This window comes from Balaenoptera physalus, assembly GCF_965194825.1.
Source record: "Balaenoptera physalus genome assembly, chromosome: 18".
Classification (NCBI taxonomy): Eukaryota; Metazoa; Chordata; class Mammalia; order Artiodactyla; family Balaenopteridae; genus Balaenoptera; species Balaenoptera physalus.
The window spans coordinates 63,188,281-63,208,464 of NC_138899.1; the positions used below are offsets into that span (position 1 = coordinate 63,188,281).

At 36.2% G+C, this 20,184-nt stretch overlaps 1 protein-coding gene across 8 annotated transcripts in view; it reads left to right on the top strand.

The window, feature by feature from the left end:
* FNDC3A (fibronectin type III domain containing 3A) overlaps positions 1 to 20,184 on the top strand; it is a 191,063-nt gene that overhangs the window by 130,654 nt on the left and 40,225 nt on the right. For 7 of the 8 annotated variants that reach the window (XR_014255896.1, XM_082434386.1, XM_082434391.1 and 4 more), the window contains 5 exons: positions 3,669 to 3,906; positions 10,659 to 10,928; positions 12,091 to 12,149; positions 17,801 to 17,958; positions 19,915 to 19,974. Coding sequence is in view for 7 of the 8 variants with exons in the window: in XM_082434386.1 (XP_082290512.1) it covers positions 3,669 to 3,906; positions 10,659 to 10,928; positions 12,091 to 12,149; positions 17,801 to 17,958; positions 19,915 to 19,974 (785 nt within the window). In the remaining variant the exon portion in view is untranslated. Of the gene's footprint in view, positions 1 to 1,519; positions 2,702 to 3,668; positions 3,907 to 10,658; positions 10,929 to 12,090; positions 12,150 to 17,800; positions 17,959 to 19,914; positions 19,975 to 20,184 lie in introns of those variants that run through there. The other variant, XM_082434388.1, reaches the window with a different exon arrangement.

A 20,184-nucleotide genomic window follows, 5' to 3' on the forward strand; every position in this document is an offset into this window, starting at 1 on the left:
AAATGCAATGGAATTGTTAGGAAGGAGAGATCACTGAGATCGTGGTGTCTAGGAAAGGGTCACAGAGACAATCAAAAGAAACTATCTACAGACTCCTAACCCCACATCTCTACAAGTATCTGGAGTTATATGCTCTACCTTCTCATCTCATCAGTCCATACTTCTTTTTCATCTAGAACAAAGACAAACTTTTCTGCTCCTGTCTAGATCCTCTGCCCCAGCTGGAGCCCTGAATCTCATCTCCTTTTGCCTGCTCAAGGACATTACTTTAGCATTCTCTCTCCTACATCATCAATTTCTTACTCTCTGATGGATTGTGCTGATTAGTATATCAGTATGTTGTAATTGCTCTCACTAAAAACAACAAATTTTTTAAGCTGCTTGACTCTACTACTGTCAGTCACCACCCTAATTCCCATATTCCCCTCTGCAGGAAAACTTTCCAGAATTGTGCTGTTACCTCTCTAATTCTCCTCCCCACTTTCTCTCTTAAATCCATTCCAATCAGGCTTTGCCCCTATGATTACACTAAAACTGCTCTCATCGAGGTCACTATGACTTCCATATTGCTATATCCAATGGTCAGTCCTTAGTCTTCATCTTATTAAACCTGTCAGCAGCATTTGACAGAATTGATCCTTCCTCCCTGACACACTTAACCAAACTTCCAGACTCCACATTCTTAAGTTTTCTTCCTGCCTTACCTGGTTGTCCTTTCCCAGTCTTTCTGCAGCTGCAGACTACTATTAACCAACTGCCTACTCAGCATTTACACTTAGGTGTCTTACAGACTTACCAAACTTACATGCGCAAAACCTAAAACTCCAAATCTTCCCTGGCCCCCACCCCACAAATGACTTGTTCTAACTGCAGCCTTCCCTTTCACTGTTGGTGAAATACCATCGTTCCAAAACTTCTTTTTCACACTTCTCCGCTGGAATTATCAGCTAATCTTGTTGTTCTGCCTTTAAAGATACACAGAATGTGGACCACTTCTTACCACCTCCACTGCTACCACCGTGGTCCAAGCCTCCACCATCTCTTGCCTAGATTTCTGCAGTAGCTTCCTGAATGATTTCCCCTTTTTTGCCCTTGCCCTACAATCTATTCTCAATTCAGCAGCCAGAGTAATCCTCTAAGAGTATGTCAGGAGCTTCTCACCCTCAGCACTGTAGACATTTAGGCGTGGTGTTTTTTTGTTGTGGGGTTGCCCTGTGTGTTGCAGGGCATTGAGGCAGCATCCCTGACCTCAGCTCGCTGGGTGCGAAGTAGTGCTGCCAGCTCCAGGTGTGACAACCAAAAGTGACTCCACGTGTTGCCACAGAATCACCCCTGGATGAGAATCGCTTGTTTGTATCCCTCTTCTGCCCAAAACTCTGCGACGCTTCCCTGTTTCACTGAGTAGATACAAGTCCTTAATAAGCCTATACAGCCCTACCTGACTCGGCCACCTCCCCTACCTTTTTTTTTTTTGGCCACGCGCGGCATGTGGGATCTTAGTTCCCCCAGCAGGGATGGAACCCACGCCCCCTGCATTGGAAGCGGAGAGTCTTAACCACTGGGCAGCCAGGGAAGTCCCTCCCCTACCATTTTGTATCTCTTTGATCTCATCTGTTTCTGTCCTTCCTCCTCCTTTATGCTTATCCAGTCACACTGGCTTCCTTCTAGCCACTTCTACCTTAGAGGCTCTGTTCTAACTGTTCCCTCTACCCAGAACACTCTTTCAGATTTTTGTGTGGCTAATTCCTTCAGTTCCTTCAAGTCTGTGCTCAAATTTCATTTTGCCAATAAGGCGTATCCTGATCACCCTTTTATACTACAACCTGGTCCCCTCCCACAATCCTTCTAATCCCCCTTACCTGTTTGTTTTTTTATCGTAGTATTTATCACCATGCAGTATGCTCAGTAATTTACTTTTGATGTCATGTTTGTCTGCTCCTGTTAGTGTGTGTGCCCGCATAAACACATCACTTTGTATTTTCTCTCCTAAATTACCAATGTCTTTTTGTTCAAAAACAAATCCTGTTTTTTTTAATGAATGGAGGAGGGTATTGCTAGATTTGGAAGGAGAGATGGGATTTGCATTGTTATGGATTAAGGGGAAGCAAAGTGAAGAGGGTAGATGGCATAAACCAAAGTACAAGATAAAGAAATATGTAGGTTAGGTATGAAGATAGTTTTTTTTAGTATACCAGCCTGGCTGGAATTAAGGGTTCAGGATTTGGTGTGGAAGAAGATACAGCAATAATGACAGGTTGGAACCAGATGGGATGGTAGGTTGAGGAGTATGTACAGTACAATCCTATCAGAAATGGCGGGGTCATTTAAGATTTGTGAGTCAGACAGTTGAGAAAGATGAAAGTAGTATGTTAATGACAGACACTGTAGTTTGGCTCACTCAGAATCCATTTCAAACTTCTTCTAATGTCTGTTCCTATAGGTTAGAGGCTGAAAAAACTAAACAGTTTCCAGATTATCTTCAGCTAGGCTTCCAGATATGATTTAGTTTCCACCAGTCAGTCATATACATTTGTCTGAGGCTTGAATCCAGAACTGAGTTAAATAGGGAGAGAGGTGGGATATGAGGCATCCATTGTGCTAGAAGCCAGGCATGGTAGTTCTAGAGCTAGTGTATAAAAACAGTGATTCATTTGCTCTTCTGGTCCCATGTTACAGACAAGTCATCTCACACTCCCAACAGGTAAGGTTAGTTTAATAGGCTATTTAGTAGCAACTATATTCTTTCTAAAGCAGTAATTTATTTGTAATCTAGGCTTACCTTTACCCAAATAAGTGTGTTTTCTAATATTCCTCCCAAGCACATATGTTTATAAACAAAATTTGCAATTCGTTTAAGCATAGTAAAATGTGTCCTTCCTGAAAATAACCAGGATTTGCCTTTAAGTTAGCACTTTACATTTTAATCGTTTTCTGTTATTAGCCATTTGTTGTACTTCAGTAGTAATCATTTAAGTCAAAAGATTAAGGACCCTGTTTTAGTAGAAGGACTTCTAATTTTGAGGTTAAATCTTGTATCTTTTTAGGCCTTGCTGTATGTCCTTGTTGTTCCAGTGAGGTTCAAAAGGAATAAATCTGGCATTTTAAAAAATCCTTTGCCACGGTGTGACCCCTATTTATAAACGTGTAATTTCTACGACTCAGAGCCACAGATATTTTTCTTAACTGGGAGTTAATATATTAGGTGTTTGCCTCCCTTGAAATGATCGTCAATTATTAAAATTGTTCTGGTCATGGTCCTAAGAGTTTTATACCTAAATTCAATATATGGTTGATCTTAGGAGTCTGGATCCAGCTTTTTCCCATATTATGTTCAAACCAAAAGTTCCCTTGAGACTCCCTTCATTTTTACTGTATCACTAAATGCATGTATCACGTAAGATAAATACCAGATGTCATAACTCATTGTTTATATTATTATTTAGCTTGTCTTTTCAGTGTTTTAAGATTTATATTGCATTGTATAACAAAAACTACTTCATGTTGTTCAGTGCTAATTCATATGTATGTAATGTACTTAATAAAAATGTTGGTTCTGTAAAATTTCTTAATTAACTCCTAATGGTGTAAAAATTCTTACTCTAACATATTTGAAAAAGATTGCTTAACATCCTATGGAAGAAACTTTTAATCTGTTGTTCATTTTGTAGGTTATTGAAGACAATGGAGTTCGAAGAGTTGTTGTGGTTCCTCAGGCACCAGAGTTTCATCCTGGTGGTCACACAGTCATCCATCGTTCCCCACATCCTCCTCTGCCTGGTTTCATTCCTGTACCAACCATGATGCCCCCTCCACCACGCCACATGTACTCACCAGTAACTGGAGCTGGAGACATGGCAACACAGTATATGACACAGTATCAGTCTTCACAAGTATATGGAGATGTAGGTAAGTATCTAAAAATATTCCTGTTTTATGGAGTTGGCTATTTTTTGCTTGGATATAATAGGTGCTATTACTATATAAAAGAAACAAAAAATGGTAACAATATCACAGTCATTTTCTGTTATTCAAACACTATGTTAAGGGAACTCTATTCAATACTCTATAATGACCTATATGGGAAAAGAATCTAAAAAAGAGTGGATGCAAAAATAAACTCAAAATGGATTAAAGACCTAAGTGTAAGGCCAGACACTATCAAACTCTTAGAGGAAAACATAGGCAGAACACTCTATGACATAAATCACAGCAAGATCCTTTTTGACTCACATCCTACAGAAATGGAAATAAAAACAAAAATAAACAAATGGGACCTAATGAAACTTAAAAGCTTTTGCACAGCAAAGGAAACCATAAACAAGACCAAAAGACAACCATCAGAAGGGGAGAAAATATTTGCAAATGAAGCAAATGACAAAGGATTAATCTCCAAGATTTACAAGCAGCTCACGCAGCTCAATAACAAAAAAACGAACAACCCAATCCAAAAATGGGCAGAAGACCTAAACAGACATTTCTCCAAAGAAGATATACAGATTGCCAACAGACACATGAAAGAATGCTCAACATCATTAATCATTAGAGAAATGCAAATCAGAACTACAATGAGATATCATCTCACACCGGTCAGAATGGCCATCATCAAAAAATCTAGAAACAATAAATGCTGAAGAGGGTGTGGAGGAAAGGGAACACTCTTGCACTGTTGGTGGGAATGTAAAGTGATACAGCCACTATGGAGAACAGTACGGAGGTTCCTTAAAAAACTACAAATAGAACTACCATCCAACCCAGCAATCCCACTACTGGGCATATACCCTGAGAAAACCATAGTTCAAAAAGAGTCATGTACCAAAATGTTCATTGCAGCTCTGTTTACAATAGCCAGGACATGGAAGCAACCTAAGTGTCCATCATCAGATGAATGGATAAAGAAGATGTGGCACATATATACAATGGAATATTACTCAGCCATAAAAAGAAATGAAATGGAGGTATTTGTAATGAGGTGGATGGAGTTAGAGTCTGTCATACAGAGTGAAGTAAGTCAGAAAGAGAAAAACAAATACAGTATGCTAACACATATATATGGAATCTAAGGGGGAAAAAAAAAGGCCATGAAGAACCTAGTGGCAAGACGGGAATAAAGACACAGACCTACTAGAGAATGGACTTGAGGATATGGGGAGGGGGAGGAGTGAGATGTGACAGGGTGAGAGAGTGTCATGGACATATATACACTACCAAATGTAAAATAGATAGCTAGTGGGAAGCAGCCGCATAGCACAGGGAGATCAGCTCGGTGCTTTGTGACCACCTAGAGGGGTGGGATGGGGTGGGTGGGAGGGAGGGAGATGCAGGAGGGAAGAGATATGGGAACATATGTATATGTATAACTGATTCACTTTGTTATAGAGCAGAAACTAACACACCATTGTAAAGCAATTATACTTCAATAAAGATGTTTTTAAAAAAATGAATTATTATAGATCCAAATATATTACCAAATAAAACAAATAGACCAAAAAAAAAAAAAAAGAGTGGATGTATGTGTATGTATAACTGATTCACTTTGCTGTACACCTGAAACTAACACAACATTGTAAATCAGCTCTACTCCAATAAAAATTAATTTAAAAACAAAACAAAAAAACACTATGTTAAATGTTTCATCCTCATGATCACCTTTCAAGGCAGATGAGTAAACAGAAAATCAAAGAGGGGAAGTAACTTCTATCATGCAGCAATATTTAGTGGGGACACATTCGAACAAGAGGTCTTCTTTGTCCTGCTGCTCTCTAGGCTCTGAGGAAATTTTTTAGCCAGGAATAATCATGCTACTGTTAAATCCTGAAGCCTCTGATGCCACTAACCAAAGCTGCTAGGTTCTGTAAGATACTGAAAAGAACAGTAAGACATAATATCTGCCCTCAGGGAGTTTAAATTGTTGGGAAGAATAGACAACTACACACACACAAAATAATAATCTTATTCTTTCCTATGGCTTTAAATACCATCTATATACTGACAGTTCTTAAATTTGTATCTTCAGTCAAAACCTCTCCTCTGAGTCCCAGACTTTTATTTCTAACTGCCTTTTTTTTTTTTTTGACCATGCCGTGCGGCTTACAAGATCTCAGTTCCCCAACCAGGGATTGAACCCTGGGCCACAGCAGCGAAAGCCTGGAATCCTAACCACTAGGCCACCAGGGAACTCCCATAAACGCCTTCTTGATAACTCCACTTAAGTGTCTCATACATCTCAGTTATAGCATTTTAAAACATAAATCTCAATGATGGAACCTGCTTTTCTCTGCCATCTTCATCCCGATAGATGGTACCACTGTCCGCTCGGTTTGCTCAAGGGAAAACCAGACGTGGCCACATTTGATTTCTCCTCTTTCAACCCCCACTTCAGCTAGTATCTACTTTCAGAAGTTTCCCAAATGAACCTACTTTTCCTCCACTGCTCCTCAGTTCTAGTCCACCATCAGCTCTTGTCAGGACAGCTGCAACAACAGCCTTCCAGTTGGTTTTCTGCTGTCATTCTTGCCCCCAACCATCCAGGCTCAGCCAGAGTAATCATTTTAAAATATAAATCAGACCATTCTTCTGTTTAACGGATTTCAGTGACTTTCCATTGCATTTAGAATAAAATCCTAAACCCTTCCCCTGGACCAGGATTTCTCAACCTCAGCTCTCTAGATCTTTGAGGAAGGATAAGTCTTTATTGTGGAGGACAGAACTGTGCATTATAGGATATTTAGAAGAATCCCTGCCCTCCACCCACTAGATGCCAGTACCACACAACTCCAGCCCTCACCCTGACTCGACTGTGACAACTAAAAATATCTCCAGACATTACCAGATGACTCCTGGGGGCCAGGATTGGCGCTGGTTGCAAACCACTGCCCTGGACAAGATCCTGCCTTGTCCCACGTGTTCCCATGCATGTGCCCCACCTTCAGTTTTTCAGAACCAAGCTCTTTCTTGCCTCAATGCTTCTACAAATGGTGTTCTCTCTACCGAAAGTGCTCTTCCCCCTTTTCCATGCAAGGCTTCTTTTTTTTTTTTTTTTCTTTAGATTTCAGCTTTCAGAGAAATCTTCCCTAACCTTTCCTTGTCAGTCTCTAGCACTGAAACCTTGTGTTTCTTTCACAGAACTTAACACAATTTGATTTTTTTTGTTGTTTTTCTGGATGTCTTTCTCCCTTATTTAACTGTAAACCACCTAAGAACTGAATCTGTTTTATTCATCACTGTTTTCCTTGCACTTAATCAGTACCTGTCATTTACGCTTAGTAAATCTGTAGAAGAAATAACTCTAAATACAAAATTTTAATTGTGTAGCACAGCCTGTAAGTAGTAGATGTATTATATATATTATGTCATATATTACATTTTTTTCAAACTTATTTCTGTTGCCCAAGTAATGCATATTAATTCCATAGGTCTGGGTGTGGTTTGGTTTTCTGCATTTCTAATAAATTTCCAGGTGAGGCTCATGCAGTGGTCCAATGAACATAATTTTGAGTAGCAAGAGTATGTACTATAAATCGGTCTCTTCCATTTTTTTACTCCTAATTATGACTTCGTTTTTTAAAATGTCTTTGAGAGGGACTTCCCTGGTGGCGAAGTGGTTAAGAATCCGCCTGCCAATGCAGGAGACACGGGTTCGAGCCCTGGTCCGGGAAGATCCCACATGCCATGGACCAGCTAAGCCTGTGTGCTACAACTACTGAGCCTGTGCTCTAGAGCCCACGAGCCACAAATACTGAGCCCACATGCTACAACTGCTGAAGCCTGCACACCTAGAGCCCGTGCTCCACAACAAGAGAAGCCACAGCCATAAGAAGCTTGTGCACCACAACGAAGAGTAGCCCCCTCTCGCCGCAAGTAGAGAAAGTCCGCGCAGCAACGAAGACCCAATGCACCAATCAATCAATCAATCAGTCAATCAATATTTTAAAAATGTGTCTGAGAAAATTATAAGAAAAAGCTAAATATTACAATTTACTACTGTTTTACATTGTTAAAACCCATTGTTATTCAGAGGAGATATGCATTAGAATGTATGAATATGATTCACAGCGATGAGAAGGAAAGTGAAGCATACAGATCTACGAAGAGCACTAATCTGAAAACCAGCTACCCAGTGATGGAAGATAGGAGTCATATTGTATTTGAGGTTATAAGCCAAGGAATTTACCACTAGATCCTAGTAACTTACAGTAGTTTTATAATTAGTAGCTGCCTCCATTACCCCTTTTCCATGCATATTTTGTTTGGATTCCCAAAGTGGGACCTAATCCAACATTTCACTGTCAACAACTATGGTTATTGAGCCTGAACTTTGCTAGACACTATGCTCATACATGTATTATCTCACTTAAGCCTCAATAAAGTCCTCCAAAATACAAATAAAGAAACTGAAGCTCAGAAATGTTAAGTAATTTCTGCAAGGTCACAACTAGTTCATTGTTGAGGATTTTAACCCTCTCAGATCTGTTTGATAAGAAATTTCCTGTTACTACAACATATTTTTTATTTTCCCCTCATGGTTCATTTATCATTCTATTTGCGTAGTAAATGAAATATAAAAACATTTGGATAACTACATTTTTAAAGTATGCACTAATTAATTACAGTCCCTGTGTTTTTTTTCTTTTTTTATTGAGATAATTCACGTAACAAAATTCACCATTTTAAAGTGTACATTTCAGTGATTTTTAGTATATTCACTAGATACTACATTCACTACTGCTATCTAATTTCAGAACATTTCTATCATCCCAAAAAGAAACTCCGTGTCTATTAAAAGTCAGTCCCAATTCCCTCTTTTCCCCCACCTCATAATCTACTTTCTGTCTCTGGATTTGTCTGCTCTAGAGGTTTCATGTAAATGTTCATACAATATATAGCCTTTTGTATCTAGCATTTTTCACTTAGCATATTATTTTCAAGGTACATTTCAAGCTTGTACCATGATAAATACTCCTCTCCTTTTTATGGCTGAAAAATATTCCGTAATGTGGATATAATTTTGTTTTTCCATTCATTAGTTGATAGACATTTGGGTTGTTTCCACTTTTTGTCAATTATGAATAATGATGCTGTGACATTTGTGTACAAGTTTTTGTGTAGACATATGGTTTCATTTCTCCTGGGTATATACCTAAGAGTAGAATTACTGGCTTATATGGTAATTGTATGTTTAACTTTTTGAAGAGCTGCAAAATCGTTTTCCATAGTGACTGTACTATTTTACATTCCTACCAGCAACGTATGAGAGTTCTAATTTCTTCCTATCCTTGCCAAAATTTGTCTTTAGATTCTAGCCATCCCAGTGAGTGTGAAGTATTATCTCAGTATGGTTTTGATTTGCTTGTCCCTAGTAACTACTGATGCTGAGCATCTTTTCATTTGCTTATTGGCAATTTTTATATCATCTTTGGAAAGATGTCTATTTAAATCCTTCACCTCTTTTTAATTGGGTTATTTGTCTTTTTATTGTTGAGTTGTAAATGTTTTTATGTATTTTGGATACAAGTCTCTTATCAGATATATGATTTGCAGATATTTTCTCCCATGTTGTCTCTTTACTTTTTTGATGGTATCCTTTGATGCAGAAAAGTTTTTAATTTTAATGAAGTCCACCTTATTTTTTCTTTGATTGCTTGTATTTTTGGTGTCATATCTAAGAAACTATTATCAAATCCAAAGTCATGCAGATATGTGCTTGTTTCCTTCTATAAGTTTTATAGTTTTAGCTCCTACATTTAGGTCTTTGATTCATTTTGAGTTAATTTTTGTGTATAATATGAAGTAAGGCTCTAAACTTACTCTTTTACTTGTATATATCCAAATTCCTGGGTTTTTATTTTAATATTATTGTGCATATCCTTACAGTATTCAAGAGTATTATACTAATTTTCTTAAATCACTGATAAATTAAAACTTTTTTTACTGAGATTTTTGAGACTTTTCCTTTGAAAAATATTTTCCTCACTACAGATTTTAAATTTACAATGAAAATGAACTCTGAGGACAACTGATTTAACAATATTTATGAGGGTATTGATTTATATTATATTGCTCTATGACTTATTAGAATGAATACATTCTAAGTCTCAGCCCTGAGTTTACAATATCTGAAGATGTAATACTCTGTACCTAGATTCTGTTATTAGTTAACAGTCCCACTCACTTCTTTTTGCTGACTCTTAAAACCTTATTTTTTTAGTGATGATTTGCTTTTTTTGAGTCATAAGGGAATTTAGGTAGGTGGAGATTTTCTGTTTACTAGTTGATATGTTTGAAGTTGAAAGAGATGCTAAAAGTAATGGCTACAAAAGAGTAAAAGAAAAACTCTACACAGCTCAGTTCAGCTCTTATTCCCCACCTGTAATAGTCATAGCATTACCACCAAGCTGTTTCTGTGGAGATTAATAGTTGAGAAAAAAGGAAGGAAAGAAGTGTCTATAAGATTACAGTTATAATCAAGTCACAAAGCTTGGTTCTTTCAGTTGGTGGAGACACAGAAATAGCTTTGTTATGCAAGATCATTCTTTGAAATATTTTATAATACATAAGTTTTATATAATATAGATATATTTATTTCCTGTTCTTTTCTCATGCCATAAATGGGTTTGGAGACAGTGACCTTTTTAAATGTCTTATTTTTTATTTCTTCTTAGATGCCCACTCTACACATGGAAGGTCCAACTTTAGAGATGAAAGATCTAGTAAGACATATGAACGTTTGCAGAAAAAATTAAAGGATCGCCAAGGAACACAGAAGGATAAAATGAACAGTCCGCCATCATCACCCCAGAAATGCCCTTCTCCCATAAATGAACATAATGGGCTTATGAAAGGGCAGAATGCTAGTGGTGTAAACACAGGATCAGCAAAGAACAAGTCAGGAAGGGGGAAAGGTGGTGCACAAATTGATACAGAAATAGAAGGTAACTATTTAAAATAAAATATATTCTAATTGTACTTTTTATCATCATTTAACCTACTAAAAGTATATTCTAACGTTTCAGTCATTTCGTCATGCTTCACATAAACTGTCGATGAATAGCCTAATACTTCTTAAATGTGAGGGGAAAGTTTTAGAACCTAAATTGTTACTAGGGTATTTCTTTTTACATTTTGGGAAAGCTCTATTAATAATTTCACCTATATCTAAACTTTACTAACCAAGAGAAATTTCTCTTTGATAGGAAAATTCAAAGTTCATCCAGATTCCTTTCCTTCTTCTTTCTGGACCTAGATAAGGCTATGGTGATTTTTATCAAACCTCTTTAATCCTCCCAGCTTCTTTATACGCAGGTCCCTGACAGCAACTAGTTCTGTCATTCACCAATCTATTTATATACTCTGTAGTTAGGATAGAGTATTGTCCATTTCTTTCTTCAAAAGTTCTTTTCTTTCAAAATCCCCATGTTTCCCTTGGATCCTTCCTTTAACCTATGACTTTCACCATATGAACTCTGAGCATTACTTCCTTTTCTTTAAAATTTCCATTCCCCATCAACAAATTTAATGCTTTAACAGCCTCTTGGCTTGTATGTTAACGTTTATCAAAATGTTCTCCCATATTTTTGAGACCTTCTGATCATTCTTTTCAGCACTGATGTTTCAGAAGAGTTAAGCTAAAGTTTCAGGTACATCAGTGGTGGCTATAAGTTATGGTCAAGTCAATTATATTCCTATTTTGGGAACCACAGTTAAGGCATGTCATGAAATAAATACTTAGTTAACTTGTCATTAAGAGGTATGAGATTGGCAAATAAGGACTTTCCAGAGAGAGAGTATTCTTTACTTCTTTTTTTTTAAGTATAAAAATATACTTTCCGTAAAACTTACTGACTAGTTCAGATGTATATAGTGGTATTATAATTAGTAATCATGGTTAAAACAGACATAGAAACTGAGGCAGAAGAACTCTAAAGAGCCACAAGCTGCTGAATATGAACTAAGAGGTAAAAACTAGAAAATAAAACTCTCAAATACCAACCACTTGGTATATGTTTTAGAAGACATATTGGGAAGGGACTGAGATGATTGCATTTAGGTTCATTTTTTTTTAATATTCAAAAAAATTTTTTTAATTTTTTTAAGAAAAAGATGAAGAAACTAAAGCTTTTGAAGCACTTCTTTCCAACATTGTCAAACCAGTGGTAAGTATCTTATGTATTTTCTTGACGTTTATATTTAGTATATTCATATAGGATTTTGGTATATTCAGGCCTTGTTTAAAACTTAACTATATGTAAGGAATGTGAGGTCAGTAGTGGATCAGTACAGATCTGACATAAGTTGAGATAGTTTAGTTTAATCAGTAAAGTAGAATACTCAACCAAGAATTTTTAAACAAGGTTTTAATATATGCTCAGTGACATTGGAAATGACTGGACCAAGCAAAGGTCTAATAAGGAGTGTAGGTACAACTGATTATCATTTTTTTAAAAACCCATTTATATTATTTCCAAATTAAATATATCCAATTAACTCCATATACAAAGAGAGTTAAAATCAAACCATAGAAGAAAGTTAATATTCCCCAGTCCTTTTTTTGTGTAGATGTAATAGAAGAAATCAGAAAATCAGAAAAAGGTATGACAGCAAAACTGGCTACATAAAATTTTCTGCGTATTTTTAGAATAGCCTAAATAAAGGCTATCATTCTAATAGAAAAAATATTTCCATCAGATAAGAAAAAAAATTAAATTGCTTGTACAAACTGAATTTTTTTTTTAATAAATTTATTTTATTTATTTATTTTTGGCAGCGTTGGGTCTTCGTTGCTGCGCACAGGCTTTCTCTAGGTGCAGCGAGTGGGGGCTACTCTTCGTTGTGGCGCACGGGCTTCTCTTTGCAGTGGCTTCTCTTGTTGCAGAGCACGGGCTCTAGGTGCGCGGGCTTCAGTAGTTGTGGCTCGTGGGCTCAGTAGTCATGGCTCACGAGCTCTAGAGTGCAGGCTCAGTAGTTGTGGCGCACGGGCTTAGTTGCTCCGCGGCATGTGGGATCTCCCCAGACCAGGGCTCGAACCCGTGTCCCTTGCGTTGGCAGGCGGATTCTTAACCACTGTGCCACCAGGAAAGTCCCAAACAATTTTTTTAAACCTATTAAGACCCCAAAGGGTTCTTTACTAGTAATTAAAAGAAATATAAAGTAAACTTTTCTGAAACTGTGAGGTCTCATTTCTCAATAAGAAGCTACACAAATGAAAATGTTTGTTGCAGCATTAATCAACAAAAATAAAATAAAGGAATGCATATATAAGTTGGGATATTTTCACAGGACAGAATGATAATAGGCATTTTAAAATATGCTTTTGAAGAGTGCAAAAACATGCAAAGAAACTTTAGTAAGGAAAAATGCTGGAGATCAAGCTGTTTGGACACCATGATTACAGCCTTATGAAGAAAAAAACGTTAAAGTTAGGGACTTCCCTGGTGGCACAGTGGTTAAGAATCTGCCTGCCAATGCAGGGGACACAGGTTCGAGCCCTGGTTCGGGAAGATCCCACATGCCACGGAGCAACTAAGCCCGTGCGCCACAACTACTGAGCCTGCACTCTAGAGCCCGTGAGCCACAACTACTGAGCCTGCGTGCCACAACTACTGAAGCCTGTGCGCCTAGAGCCCGTGCTCTGCAACAAGAGAAGCCACCGCAATGAGGAGCCCACCCACCACAATGAAGAGTAGCCCCCGCTCGCCGTAACTAGCAAAAGCCCACACATAGCAACGAAGACCCAACGCACCCAAAAATAAATAAAATAAATAAATTAGTTTAAAAAATAAATAAAATACTGTTTTAAAAAAATCTACTGACATCTTTAATAATGCTTAAAATTAGACATATCATTACCTTTTTACTCTCAGAATTATTACTCCTTTCTGTGTGGTTACTAGAACCAGTATCTTACTACAAGGTTCCTTAGGCTCAACCTTTGAGTTATCTTCAGAATATTTCTCTCACTTCCTAATCCTCACATGCAGACAAGAATCAGGTATTACCATTTCAGTAGCTTCCTAGCTAGACGTTGTTTAACCCAACAGACAGCTTTTCTTCAAGAATGGTTTTGATCACTACCCAACAAAGACCACAGGTTTCCTCAAAAATTAAAATATACTGTACATAATTCAACCACTTCTGTTTTCATGTTTGCCTACTACCATTTAGTCTTTGTCAGTACTCACACGTACTTTTACACGGTCATGTCTATTTTCAGCTACTGTCTAGAAGTGGATTCAGAATGGAAGGATTGTGGGGACTTCCCTGGCAGTCCAGTGGTTAAGACTCCACACTTGCACTGCAGGGAGTGTGGGTTCGATCCCTGGTCGGGGAACTAAAATCCTGCATGCCGTGTGGCACGGCCAAAAGATAAAACAAATTTTTTTAATTTTTTAAAATAAAAAATGGAAGCATTTTGTAGCAAAAAAAGAACTGAATTATTCAGGCCCTAGTCACTAGTTGAGTGACCTCAGACAAGTCACTTAACCTTTCTGAATGTGTTTCATCTATGAAATGAAGATAGTTATGTCTGTTTTGCCTGCTTTAGAGCATAATTATAAGGATCAAGTGAGGTGAATATAAAAGGAAATTTTACTTCTAAAGTAGCATACAAATAGAAGACATATTTCAGATAATTTCTGTATCTGTATTTTTAACCCTCATTATTCACCTCTTCCTCTAGAACCACATTTCCTGAAGCATCCTAAAGAATACCCAAGTTTGTATATTTTGCCAACAACTAGAACTTCATTTAGAAAACCAAATTCTTCATCATTTTTCCTAAACTATTTTCTCTTCTCCATTGTTCCTCTAAAATAAAGAAGGAATTGGATTAGATCCCTTTAGTTTTCTAATTCCTTTCAGTATTTCCGTCAATGAACACTTACTCATCCAGATTTCTCTGGCTCACAGTATCAGTATTACCTTAGATTTCCTCTTTACCTTTAATTCTCCCCATGCCAAACTGAATTCCAAGCTTTATCCATTTTTTCGCTATAAATTTCTAGGATCTACGTTTTCCTGGACACACACACACACACACACATAACCTCATCTTTACACAGGAATTTCACAGTACCTAATGGCAGTCCACTTCTCTTTCTTCTTTACAACTGGTTACATCCTTCTGAAACCAGCACCAGAAAACAGCATTTTTAGGCATTTTTCAGACTACATTCATTCTCCTTGATATCCCTCCAGTGTTTGACATTGTTGATCATTTCCTCTTTCTCCTATCATCCTTTTAATGGTCCACTGTCCACTATCTGTCTCTCTCTCTTTCTCCCTTCATCTGTGGCTCTCATATGAGCATGAAATTACTACGTAACTTTTAAAAATACACACTCACACATGTTCCAGCAGCTTACCCATTTCTTTTCTACCAAAATTATATCCCATCCCAAATCCTTTAAAATTCTATTCAAAATTCACTTCTCATGAAGTTTTCCATAGCAACCCTAGTATAATCACATCTTTTGTGCCTTAACATTTATATGCAAGTAATAAAATATCTTTTTTAAAGAATGAGTTGGGACCAAGAGTTTTTCTGTAAAAATGGATTGTCTAGAAAAGTTGAAATCAGTAGTGTGTCTAATTTTTTTTTTTTAAGCTATACTTGGTAAATTCAACATAGTATCCTGGAAAAGTCTATTTAGTTTAGGTAAAATTTTAATTGATAGTACTCTACCAATGTTAATTTCTTAGTTTTGACAGAAATACATCATTATATAAAATGTTAACATTAGAGGAAGCTGGGTAGAAAGTATACAGAACTCTGTATGTGTACTATCTTCCCAACTTTTCTGTAAATCTAGATTTATTCCTCAAAAAAGCCATCTTAAATATACTGTATTTGATTAATTAAGGTAAACAGATCATTTCACTCATTTTTATAGATGACACCTGGAACCTAAAAGGTTGAGAGCTTAGTATCACCAAGCAAATTAGTGACAAGTCTTCTGTCTCCCTGCTTAGTCTTTTCTCTACTGCCTATGCTTTTGATGATGTAATCAGTACCCACAAAGCCTAATAAGCTTTATAATGTAGATGCCAGTTAATGCTGTTAACTGACCTACCTTCAGAATACTGTTCACTTCCCTATTCTCACCGTTTAACACAGTTATGATCATCCCATAAAATCAAGAAACTCTAAAGGGTATAGATACATGTATGTTAACAGTATGTTTGTTTAAAAAAAGAAAGAAAACCTTACACAGTTACAGATTAATAGCCAGATGGACACTGGTTAAAACAAGGAATCACTTTTAAGTCCACTGTAAATGAAACACAGTACTGTACTAAGACTTTTTAAAGACAGCATGACAGTAAATATTACATTTCCTGTGACTCAACAGAAGCAAAATAAATACAGTAACAGTCTTCTAAACTTATTCAAGCTTTGAGAGCTTTGAAAAGGAGAGAAAGTTATGCGTGTGTATAGATTGTTTATTCTGCCTAATTCAAGATAGGGGCTTCATCCTAGTGGTTAGTGGTTTTGTTTTGTTTCTGTTTGTTTTATTGTCTTTGACTAAGATAGTCATTAAATGTAGATAATTTTAAAGCAAGCTTTTACATTAATGTCTGGGTATTGATATAATCTGATACCTTTCTTACTAATCTTTAGTTCAAATCGAATCCCTAGACTTTTTTTTCCTCTTTATTAGACTTTTTTTGCTAAAAGTAATCCAAAATGTAAAAATGCTATTAAGACCTCCTGTTTTTCTCTCATATCTCTCTTCATCCCACCACACGTACTCACAAAATCCCCAAAGGTAAGGATTAGTACATTTTTATAGTACATTTTCAGATATTTGTATGCGTTTTTTTAACTTCTTTAACACAGCTGAAATCATGGCATATATATTGCTTTACAGCTTCCGTTTTTCCTCTGTTACATAGCGCCAGTATATTGAGGATCTCTTTAAATGTCAGCACGTACATGTCTACCTCATTTTTTGAACACCTGCATAGTAATATGTTAAGAAGCTATACCAATATTTCCAGTTTCTTGCCATTATTAAGAGTGCTGCGACGAGTATTCTTAAGGGTGTATATTTATGTACTTATGTAAGTTTATGGAATATTATCATGAAAATAATTCCTGGAAGTAGAATTCCTGAATCAAAAAGTAAACACATTTTAAATTTTTATAACGGTTCCCAAGTAGCTCTTCATAGGGATTGTACCAATCTATACTCCTATCCTCATTTAAGAGACCACCCATTTCTCCAGACCCCCACCACACTAGATGTTAATCCAGTATTTCATCCATTAATTAATTTTAATCTTCCCTAATCCAGTGGATGAAAGTAGTATCTTGTTTTAATTTACATTTATTTACTTATGAATGTAGTTAGAAATATTTTACATATTTTTTTATTTTAAATATTATTCAGTTATATTTCTTTGGACAGTCCACGTCCTTTGCTCATTTTTCTCTTGAGTTTTTGGTCTTTTTCTTATTGTTAGACACTTTCTAAAGTGAGGAAATGAACCCTTTCAAGCATGTTACAAGTGGGTTTTTTCTGCCCTTCTTTCGACTGTGTATGATGTTTACACTAATAGTTTTAGACGGCCCCAAACGGTCTTTAAACCTTTGTTGAACCTATCCACCCTTGCACAGCAAATTGTATCTCATCTACAAATTGTATCTCATCTACAAAAATGTGAGCCATTTTATGTAAGTAGTTAGATATATTTTATTTAATCTTGAAACCCCATTAGATTTTTTTTTTTCCCCTTAGATTTTTTTACTGTTTGTTGTACACATTACAGTTGTTTCAAAGAGCTTTCAAATATTATGTTTTTGCAGGCCTCAGACATCCAGGCAAGGACAGTAGTACTTACCTGGTCACCTCCTTCCAGCCTCATTAATGGCGAAACAGATGAGACTACTGTACCAGAGCTCTATGGTTATGAAATTCTGGTCTCAAGTACTGGAAAAGATGGGAAATATAAAAGTGTATATGCGTAGGTATTTGTTATGTTTTACTCCCTCCCATTATATAGGTTAATGGTTTATCAAAAACAGCTTAAAACTAATTCTGTGCTATTTTCCCTCTTCATGCTTTTATTTTGAATCTGTAAGTTGACCAGTGATAGTAATTTCAATGTAAATAGTCCAAATGCCGGCTGGTTCACATTTCTGTCTACACTCCCTTGGAATAATCACTTTCATTGCCCACATTCAGCTTTTTTATTTTTCAGTAGGCTCCCTAATAGATATTTCACTATTCATGTATTCCTGAGACATAAATTGTAGTATATAGAAGCCAGGACCAGAAATGGGAACTATTATTATATTGTGAACTCATGCAATGTGATATTGCTCCTCTAGGGAGTTGGATTTAATTCTTATATGTACAAGCTCATATCCCATTGTAAAATGAATTTAGTACCATTGTTCCTCATTTGTGTATTGGTATGTTAATAATCATACTTTGAAAAATCATAGTTCTCTTTTCTTGGTTCAAAAGCATATTATATACCAAGAAGCCTTAGAAAGTATCAGTGGCTAAAATTGTGACGTTTGTGATTGATGGTTGTAAAATAAATTATTTTTCTCTTCTTATTCATATAGAAATTGCTTATTCTGATGAAAAAGAGTAAAGTCGATTACTAGTTATAATTTCACCACCAGGAAGATTGTAAAGGAGGTGGTTAGCCATTTGATTGATCATTATTAACACACAACACTGGATACATCAGCCTTCTTGGTATCTTTTTTCAAAAAAATAGCTAGTATGGGGAAGAAAGGAAAGAGAAACTGCTCGAGTGACTGTCATCTAGCAACATAAGGTTATAAAAATGTCCTGTCTCCTTCTCTCTATTGAGACTTCCTTGTGTTTATTCTATTTCCTTTTCTTAAAAGACACAAAACCTACCTAAGAGGTAAACAGAGGGTAAAGGACCATCAACGTAAAGGTTTCTTTTTGTGTTAATGGCTGTTCTAGTTTGATATGGCTGCTTTCTAAGAGGAAGGATTTATCTCCATTTGCAGCCTGACCAGAGAGCACAAGAGGGACATTAGTCAACCTTAGTCACCTTGTTTACCCTGCACCAATTAAGGTCTCTTTCTGAGGCTGCTACTACAGCTGCCTGATTCATTAAGGTGTACTTCTATCAGTGAGACATGTTTCCTTTCTCATACGATTCACTGGCTTTGATTTGAGAAACAGGATAGCTGTGGAAGGAAAGTGGGAGGGAGGTGGGAGGTTGGAGGAAGAAGTCCATAAAGTGGAAAGGAGAGAAACTTAACTGAAGGAAATGAAACAGAGAACAGTGATTTAAAAGAAAAGGAAGAGAAAACAGGCTAGTTTGTTGGCTACATACCCAAATAATAGTTGTATCAAATGATTATTTAAGAAAATATGTGCTATTATATTTGAAAATTTAATAGTGGCCATAAAAAATGCTTTACCTTAAATTATGATTCAGTTTTTTTTTTAATCTACTCATTAAACTATAACATTTTAAGTAAAGTTCCATGTTATATTTTAAATAAAATCCAATAGTGGCAGACTCCTTGCAGAAATTTGGTAGGTTTGATTTCAGTAGTACATGTGTTATTTAGCATTTTAATTATATACCAGTGGATTTTCAAATAATTGAAAATGGTTCTGTTTCTTCAGTAAGCTAAATATCTTCCCTAACTCCACAGGAAAGAAAAAAAAAAAAGTCTGGCTTACACAATTGATTTGCTTAGCATACCTTTTTGTTTTAAAGTGGTATTCAGGTACATGCTTAAGTTCGGCATATATCTTAATTACACAAATTGCATATTAATGCAGTCTGAATGTGGTTACAGTTGGAAAAGTAAGAAGCAGTATAATTTCATAAAGTACCACAAACTGTAGTGTACATAATACACATCCTCTGGAATGCTTTATTTATCAGACAACGAAATGTTGCCTTTTGTTTCCCCAGAGGAGAAGAAACCAGTGTCACTTTAAATGATCTCAAACCAGCTACAGATTACCATGCAAAGTAAGGAATTCCTGTATGTTGCTTTTATATGATATAGCATAGGGTTTGTTTGTTTTTAATGATTTCCTTAAAAGTCTAGAATATAATTTAAATATTAATTTTGGATTAAAAACGTGGGTTTTGTGGACTTTGATTTTTCTTGTGGTATAATTATCAACACTTTCCAAAAAAAAACAAAAACATTTAACTCAAATGTTATATTGAAGGGTA